We start from the raw sequence: 10,070 nt of genomic DNA on the forward strand, positions 1-10,070 counted from the left end.
TTTCAATAAATTGTTTGGTAGGCTAGCCGTGACATTTTGCACTTACCCTAGATTTTATTGGTTGACATCATAATAAGTCTTTTGGGAAACAAAGCAATCACTGTCAGAGCCACAAAATGTATGAACAATAAGAAATTTATTTTTTATTTTAAACTGATTGCTTGAATTCATGTGTATGATGTACAGTATTTAATATTTCAAATGAGGTAGAGTTGTTTTTTTCTACAGAGATGTAGATGCACATTATGAAAGCGCTTTCAGTCAGAATGATGGATCCTAGTTTTGTAGCTCTTTAGCACGAGTCGTTTGCATGCAAGAAACTCCACCAAAGACGCCAGGATAATCTTCAAAGCTTTTCTCTCTGGTAATGGAACCACGTCAGATTTGAGTTCTGATCGTTGCTGACTGGAGTTTTGATCATGCAGATTCCAACAGGTGAGCAAAGAGCTCCACATGTTTACAAATTCATAGTGTGGTTTTTGAAGCGAGGGAATACAGTTCAGGCATCAAAAGCTTTTCAAATATGCTAATTAAATGACAAATTTCATTACACTTATCACATCATTAAACTTTATAAATCCAGTTTTAAAAAAGGACTTGTTTACCATTCAGACCAACATTTATTGTTAAAAAACAAAACACCATTACCTATACCATTGGAGTTTATTGAAATTCAATTAATATAACATGGAAAAGCATGAAAATGTACTAATATGCTTTTTAAAAATATATGAAAACTACTTTATGCCAACATAACAATCCTCTAAATAAATATACACATCATGTACAGGAACAAAATAAACACATGGCTGTTTTAAAACATTGTTGCAACCTCCAGTGCTGTGGCTACTGTCACAATATTGGGCTTGTGGACTGTAACACCTCCTACATCAACGTCCAGGTGTTGCTGAGTGAAGGAAAAAGGAAGCGTACTGGTCCTGGAGAGGCTTTGTGTGTATGTATTATTACATAATTTAGAGCAATTTGTACCATAACCAGAGTCCTTCCATGACTGGGTGCGGTTGAAGACAGGCACTGGAGAGAGGCCTCGTGTGTATGTGCTCTCTGCAGGGAATCTGAGGCTCTGAGGTATTATTGCACTGTAGGTGCTTTGGCAGTCTCCGGATAGGCTGTTGGCAGCACCTGAAATGTAATAAATAAATAAAAATAAGGGCGATTAAATATTTATGCTGAGCTTACATTTTGAGTACTTATTATTCATGACAATATTAGGGAGGGGGTATGGGTGTGGTGCACATATGATGTGAAAAACCCACTTTTCATTCTGGGTTGAAAGGTGCTGAAGTTTTTTCTGCCTCCATCCCCGCTGATATCTGAGTCGCTGTCATTGAAATCACTGTCCCCTTTTCCACTGTCCTTCACACTCAGCTGGTCATTGGTGCTGATGCCACTGCAAATACAATCAGTAGATACTGTATTAGTCAATACATTAACTTGATTATTGATGTCTCTTTTTCACATGCAGGCCATGAACTCTGCTAACCTCAATATACTGAAAGGCCACAAACAGCAAATTACTCCATGCATAGTAAGTATAGCTCGTGTGTACATCATGGTATTTGGTGTTTATGAAGCTTCTATTGAAGAAAAGTGTATTAATTTTGCTGTTCTACCTCATTTGCAGGCAATATTTGTCACCCTGCCATATAGATGTGGGTTGAAACGACCTGGGGGGCAGGAATACCTGTGAACAAAGAGACAGCAAACATTTTAAACATTTTTTTCAAGTAGAGCATTTAGATACAGTGAAAAAAAAAGGCTGGAAATTTAATGCAGATTTTTACCTTTGTCTCAGAGTCTCTCCTCCGCTGTTCTAAAAGGCAGGAATCTTCCAGAGACAAGGGAGCTCTCTCCTGGAAAAAGCCTGGTTGACCCCTATAAATGTTTGGTTCTGTTGAACCCAGCATTGGCAGAGGCAGGCCATCAAACAGACTGCGGCAGACTTCACTTTTGGAGCCATGGCTTCTCCCCCCGCGGTTGACTTTGCATGTGACAACAACAACCACTATTGCAATCAGCAACAATGCACATCCCCCGCTGAGCAAAATGATGATAATTAGTGAGCCGTCTAAATTGGAGTTTTCCTCATCACTTGACCGAAACACAATAAAGACTTGGTCCTCGGAGGGCTCAGTGTCTGAGACGACAAACCTAATAGTGGCACTGCTGGAAAGTGGGGACCTGCCATTGTCACTCACTGCAATTTTCATTTCCAAGACGTCTCCAACATCAGCTGTCAGCCATTGTTTTAAAGCAATTTCTCCTGTGTCTTTGTTGATTGCAAAAAGGTTTGGATCGCCTTGGAGTATTCCGTAGGTGAGCTCACCATTCACTCCCTCATCCTCGTCTGCAGCTGAGACACGAAGGGCAAGGTACCCAGATGGTGCGTTAAAGGGCAGCGGGATATCAGCAGAGTTATTGATAAGTATTGGAAAGGTGAAAGAAGGATAGTTGTCATTCTGATCTACAACTTTGATCCTGATGGTTGTTGTGCTCGACAATGGGAGTAAACCTTTATCTTCAGCCTGGATGACCAGTTCAATCTGCTGGAGTGTCTCATAATCAAACGATCTTAAAGTATAAAGTGATCCTGAGAGTGAGTCGACAGACACATAGGATGATATTGAAGACCCTCCTGGTACTTCAGAGTCAACAAGCTTGTATGACACTTTTGCATTTCTTCCCAAATCAGGATCTCGGGCAACGACTGTGGTCACATATGAACCTGGAATGTTGTTTTCCAGGACAGAAACTTCAAATAGTTGCTTACTGAAAAATGGAGGGTTGTCATTTTCATCTGTTACACGGATGGTGTACTGTCTGACAGTCTTAAAAGGTGGGCTTCCCAGATCTTCTGCAACCACTGTGAGGTTATACTCTGGGATCCTTTCTCTGTCTAAAGTATCTGTGGTAACTATCATAAAAGTGTCCCCATATGCCTGCTGGAGGGTGAAATGATCGTGTCCGAGCAGATTGACGTGCACGTACCCGTTGGAACCAGAATCTTTGTCTGACGTGCTGATCAAGGCCACAAAGCTTTCTGCAGCCGCTGCTTCTGTGATGTAGGCCACTCCATCACTGCTGGAGGTCATGGGTTTGATGCTGATCTCAGGTGCATTATCGTTCACATCAATGATTTCTATCACCACTTTGCATGTGGAAGGGAAGGAGTTTGCTCCCAGATCCGACGCTGTGACGCTCAGCTCGTAAGACCCACGTTTCTCGTAATCAACCAGCGCCTTCAGAGTCAGGTCCCCTGAAAGAGGGTCGACATGGAAAAGCCGGATAGCCTCCATTGAGACCCCGTCGGTGAGCGTGTACACTACCTCACCATTAATGCCATCATCGGGGTCAAACGCGTGCACTTTGAGCACACGTTGACCCACAGGAGCGTCTTCATTTAGCTCTACTTTCAGAGAACTGTGCTCAAAGGTGGGGCTGTTGTCATTAAAGTCCAAAACCTTGATGTGCACCATCATGGATCCAGACTTAAGTGTCAACCCTCCGTCTGAGGCACTGATTTCTACAGTGTAAAAGTCCTCTACCTCTCGGTCCAGCTCTTTTACCAGCACAAGCTCAGCATACCTGATGCCATCCTCTCGATCACGCACATCAATGGAAAAATGACTGCAGGGAGAGATGTTGTAGCTCTGAATGTAGTTCTCACCAACATCCTGATCCAGAGCAATTTGAAGTGGGAATCTGGACTCAATGGGCACATTTTCCACAATTTCGAGGAAAGTTTCGTTGTGCAGGAAGAAAGGAGAATGATCGTTGATGTCCTTAACCTCTATTTCTACGTGAATGAGGTGAAACTTCTCTCTGGAAAAGGCCACGATGTCAAAGGTGATGAAGCAACGAGGCGTCCTGGGGCAGAGCAGCTCTCTGTCGATGACTTCAGCCACACTCAGAAGTCCATCCAACTCCCTCATCTGAATCAGAGAGGAATTGTTTTCTTGCATGAAGCGGAACGAAGTGTCAGGGTCATCAGCAGGGTTAATCTTTAAATCCTGTGACAAATTGCCAATCTCCGTCCCTGGTGCATCCTCTTCATACGTGAAATACCTTGTGGTAGTACCACAAACAATGCTTGCAAATAAAAAGAGCACTGTGCAAGGCACAGCTACAGCAGTCTTGCAAAAACTCATATTTAGAGCTAACAAAAAGCTACTGAAAAAAGTCATGATTGATTCAATAGAACCAGCTCCCTTGCTGCAGTCCGGCTGAATCACCACTGAGCTCCACTCTGACTTTGCCAGGGGACTTTAATCCCCTGTGTGTATGTAAATGACCAGGCCATCCACCAATGGCCTTTCTTCTAGAGCTGCAACCAAAAGGTTCAACACCATCCCTGCTGTTGGTTGCTGTCTGTAATGCAAATGGTCTTTAGATAAACTGATTGTAGTGTCTCACTTAAATCAGTCTGCACACATGGCAATTAATTAACTTACTAAATCACTTAGATGACTGCATATAACCAGACTGTATTGTAGAGCTGTGTGCTGTAACAGGTTCAGAGCCTGAAGCATTGACCCATCTGAGGGAAATTATTGTTTACAACGTGTTGGAAATTAAATACAAATAAAAAGTCAAGTAATTTAAATAATAATTTTATAATCTAGTGTCCAAAACATCCAACAGGCAAAATCTAGACTTTAAAGGATGAAGTTGGCCTCACGGTAATTTAATAAAAGAGACGATAATCCAAAAACAAAAGTCTCGTTTGTATGGCTCATGGATGAAAAATAAAAATAACTACTGGTTAGTTTTCAGGCAAAATGTTATAGTTAGAATATTAATAACTCGTGAACACCTTTACTATTAAGCACACGCTATAATTTTCATAAATTGTCAGTTTTATTACTATATTATTGCAGATTCAACCTTTTTTATACCAAACAAACCAACAAAATAAATGTATTATTCATAACACGTGAGATCCAAACATTAAATAAATATTGGAGATAAATACACTGCATTTAAAAAAGGAAATTAGTTTCTCCCAAGGAACCCATTTATATCCTTAAATAATCTTCTTTACCCGCTTTAACCCCCTGTAGAAGCAAGCAGAACAATATTTACACACTTGAGACCAATTGAAACTCCAGTTATCACAACGCACATTATTTTTACTGTAGGAGGAAGTTGGTATACCTGGAATTAGCACAGATGAGTAGAACATTACTCCACTGTAGAATATTTAAAACTAAATATGAATGTATGTTCCTTGGGTACCTCAATATGCGGAGAGTCGATAATCAGCAGGTGGAAAAGTAAAGAAGACAAAGTTTAAAATTGCTGAAGAATACCAAGTCTGATGGCATTTATGGCTATTCATATTCACCTTATATGTTTTGATATCACACAATGTTGTTATTGTGACATTTAGACAAGAGAACCATAAATATTCATGACATGAAACTTTTTTTTCCTCCAGTCTGTTATATTGAGTAGAATAAACTAATGCTCATAAATTATTTGCAAGAATAAAAGAGCATGATTTCCTCCTTCGTTAAGCAGCTGAAGACACTTCATGATCACTTTTAATAACAAAGGAGGATAGTGAGGTGATGCAGTTAGGGAAATCTACATTGCCAGACAAGCTACATTTGATTAAGGCATTGTTTTGGACACCCATCGTGTTACTTAAAAATTGAGGATCGTCGTCGTGCGGGCGTTAAAGAAAACAGTGGCAGCGAAATCAAGATTTATCGGTTTTGTAATAATCACCCAGTTGCATTTAACGTAGCACTCTATTCAATAGCTGTTTTGTTAGTGTGGGCTTCAACGTTAGAATTATTAAGAAGTCAGACAAGATTTCATTGATTACCCCACACACACACAGACACACACACACATGGGTAACAAAAGAGCATGAGTCAACCAGACTTTTGTCAACCATGTGGGTGATTAGCTTCTGCTGATTAAAAGGCGTCTATAGCCCTTCAAAGGGTTCTCAACACTTCACAAAAGTCTGTCTGAGCCAAACCTCTAATGTGAGAGGGCACAAAGAGAAAGGTGTAAAAAGCTACACAAATGAAAACCCTCAGAGACCTCAGATAGTGGTCATTGGTGGCTGGAAAAAAACACAAAAAACTAGCATGCAACCACATTTTCTCGTATTGATATTTATACAGATTTTGGCCAAAAATATGAAGCCATCAATAGAATAAGCATTATATATTCTATTGATATACTACATCAAGATTACAAATTTCACCTTCACAAGTACAAAATGGTGAGAAACACAATTAAAAAAAAAGTTTAAATTTTGCTTCTACAAGAGATTATGATAAGTTCTTAAATATTGTTTTTTAAAAAAAGTCTATTAAAGTGCCCAGTATGTTTTATAAAAATAAAGTGCAATCAAATCTTCCAAACTAAAGTGCAATTGAGGAATGAGGTAGTCACAAGGTCTGATGTGGTTCACAGACACCGAGTGACCGGGTGTTTACGTGCTATGCATATGTTAGCGCAATTTAATGTTTTTTTCGTTAAAAAAAAAAAAAAAAAAAAACATGATTTAAAAAATCAATTTGGACATTTATTGGATGTATACAATAATCGCACGGTGAAATATCGTCATATATCGCAGAATCAATTTTTTTCTGACACCCTATATGTATATATATATATATACTGTATATGTAACCTAGCTTCTTCCTATTTGTATTGTGAATTGCATTTAGCACCAATCTAACAGTTCATCACATGTTACAAATATTGTCAGTTTGTCACATTTTATCACCATTAAAAACAAAATAATCTTTGGACATCCAAGCACGACACCAGTACTCAGAGTCTGCAGACATTGTGTTCAATGTAAACATTAAACTTTAACTTGTAAATCCCTTAATCTACTTGTTTTTGGGCATGTGTACTTGTCCCCAGTCTCTGTTTTATTTGTTATTGACAACAGCACTAGATGCCAGTCGGGGGGTAGAATACAAAATACTTTGCTGTCATAACCAGACACACAAAGCCTTCAGCACAGCAGTCCCATGCTGGTTTGGTGTTCAAATCTGGGATTTTGTGGCATCTAAAGGTAGAGCAGCTATTTGGAGTTATTTGCCAAATTAGTTGTTTGCCACTGAGAGGATTATAGTTTAATCTCATCAAAAGATGTATGTTTTATCACACAGGGTTGAGACAATTTCAAGATCTAGTCGGATGGCGATGGGGTATTGAAGGTACTCTTGTGTAAACTGTGGAGGTAATGATTTATAAATATATCAGATTGTATAAGTATCTCACTAATTAAACTGATTTAGCCCGCTTGCTTGCGTTTAAACTTTTTTTTTTTTTTTACATCAAATCACAAAGTCACACAGGATGTTACAAACAAAGCACCATCTAAAGCTGAAGTAATTCTTGTTTGTCACCTAAGTCAAGTGATTAAAGCAGCTCATGGCTTGGTTAAGACGTGTGCAGTGACAGTAAGAGCGTTAAAGACGATTCATGGGTTTGACCATCTGTTCTCCCACCAAGGAGACTTTAATTAATGGTTAGAATAATGTTAATCTGGTCTCCGCAGTGAGCATCGGAGCAAACTCAACAATTGATGGCTGGAAATCAATCCGTTGCCTTTTGACGTTGCTAGATGACCATTTGACAATTTTGTTTTTCTCTGCTTCACACGTAACCAGGTAGGAAGGCAAGGAAGACATTTGGTGACACAGGGAGCAGTAATCCTGGCATATGCCGCAGGGAACAAATGCCACCAAGGTCCAACTTTTGGATGCTAGCCACCACGTCGCACAAATGCTGGAAAATAACAGCCAGGTGGTTGTTTTCTTTACAAATCCTGGCCCCAAGGCTCATGATATGCCATTGTAAAACTGCCATAATTACTTTGCTTCCCAGTATGTTTTGTTTTTGGTTTATTATTGCTATCTGTAAGTTTTGGACAATTTAAGATTTAATCCATAAATCCATAAACCATTATTAGGACATGCTTGCAAACACAAACACAGCTAAAGAGATTTACCTGTGGGCTTTAGATTAAGCACAAAACCACCTAGCCTGACACACAATGGCTCAGTTGTACTTAAAAGTATAAAGTCATGTTTATTCCGCAAGTCGTACAAACCTAAGCTAAATCAGAAAAATATATGCTTTTTGTCAATAAATCATATTATAGACATTTAACAAACAAAAATTAAATAAACAGGAATAACATTTAATATGAAAAAAATGAGCAGTTCATTGACCTACAGTATACACGCGGAGCTCTTTTCTTCAGCCAGTCCCTGTTTTTACACATGCATACATAATTTACTTTATAACAAATTATAAACACCATGGGGCACACGTGTCAAACTCAAGGCCCGGGGGCCATATCCGGCCCTATACAGCATCCAATTTGGCCCACAGGAGAAAGGAAAAATAGACAGAAAACATGAATTATATGCGTAAATTACCACATAATCCAATTGTAGATATCTCAAATTCACTATTTTAATGAAACTCTAGAATATTTTCTTTGTGTATATCACATGAATGCAGTCATTTTTAATTACAAATCGTAGAAAGAACTCAATTTATTCACATACCTTGCAATTTTTTTTAAAGCGAAGATCCGGCAGGGACTGATATTAAAAGGTGTTGGACAATTGACGTCAAAATCGTTTTTTCACCAGCTAAAAACTGTGGCCCTCCTTGGATCAAACTGGTCTATTTGGCCTCTGAACTAAAATGAATGACACTCTTGCCATAATAGGTCAAGTTTACCTTAATAAACCAACTAGACATTTTTAATAATTAATCTTGCACCGTCAAACTTGAGATATCTTTAATAATAAGTTTTCCTGATGTGTATGTTTTTAACACATACAGTATAAAGTGTAGGACTGAAGTGTTGATGTAAGATTATTGAATAATCTGATTTTTTTTTTTTTTTTTTTTTTAATTTGAATGATAATGTTATATTTGTGATTTGGACATTACAATAGATTGGTTCCTCTGGTGCGCTTTGTTCAGTTATTTATGTTGTACATGTAGTAGGGGTGTCCCGATACAACTTTTTAATTTCCGATATGATACCGATATTGCAGTCTTGCATATTGGCCGATATCTTTTTTCCTTTAATAAATAAATAATTCTTTATTTTGTAGTGTGGAATGTTAGAAAAGACTTGATCAAGTGATGTTACTCACACAGAAAACAGCAACAGTATGTATGAGTAAAACTGACCCATTTGTTATTAACCAATTGGTTACATGAATTTTAACCTTCAACGTATTATCGAGAGTATTCTACAACTGAATAAAATAAATTAAAAATGAATCAAAAAAAAAAAAAAAATCAGAAATTTGGAAATTTGAATTTGATATTCGTTTTCAGTCTGTTATTTGACCGATATCGGATCGGGACACCCCTAATATGTAGTACACTACTGGTTGAGATGCTTAAGTTAGATTTTTAGCTTGATCAGAATAAACAATAATTGCTTTTAAAGAAATTATTACAAAACATAAATCAAAATTATTAATAACAGATTTAAAATGTTTTACTCATAAACAATATACTGTACATACAGAATCATTGATCAATGTGTGTTTCAGTTATTTTTTATCCTAATAAATGATGTTCTTTTGTGTTTGTATAACAGCTTTATGCATCATATCGTACATATTCTTCACTGCTGGATTGAATTAGTCGTGGGTCAAAACATAAACAATGTCATCATTAGAAAGGCGATTTCCATTGACAATGGTTTCCTAAATAGTTTACAACTATAGTGATGGAAAGGAAATCAAATCTTCTTCATGTTCAATTGCTTGTGCAGGTGAAAGCCTCAATAAAAGCCTCTTCTCATTGATTTCTATCGATGAGAGAATTTCTAGCAGACCACTTATTTAGCCCTTTTTTTCAGGTCAGGCCCTTATCAGTTTCCTCATCTCACTTTAACCTCAGACGCACAAATAAACTGGGGGTATACGTGTCAGTGGCCTGGTCATGAGGGTCATGTGGACGGTTTAATCTCAGCCATTTGGACTGTCTGAAAGGCAGATAAAACAAGATTATCCCGTGCTTTGGATTTGACCCTT

General features: G+C 38.0%; 1 protein-coding gene across 1 annotated transcript; it reads right to left on the reverse strand.

Annotated features, from left to right (window-relative positions):
* Positions 1-814: 814 nt before the first annotated feature.
* Positions 815-4,169, reverse strand: LOC114454862 (protocadherin 8). Its single transcript, XM_028435680.1, has 4 exons — positions 1,806-4,169; positions 1,635-1,705; positions 1,278-1,411; positions 815-1,143 (listed from the first exon to the last, which is right to left on the reverse strand). The coding sequence occupies exons 1-4, from the start codon at positions 4,167-4,169 to the stop codon at positions 815-817; spliced, it is 2,898 nt and encodes a 965-aa protein (XP_028291481.1).
* Between the last annotated feature and the right edge of the window lie 5,901 nt (positions 4,170-10,070).

This window comes from Gouania willdenowi, chromosome 21, assembly GCF_900634775.1.
Source record: "Gouania willdenowi chromosome 21, fGouWil2.1, whole genome shotgun sequence".
NCBI classification, from domain to species: domain Eukaryota; kingdom Metazoa; phylum Chordata; class Actinopteri; order Blenniiformes; family Gobiesocidae; genus Gouania; species Gouania willdenowi.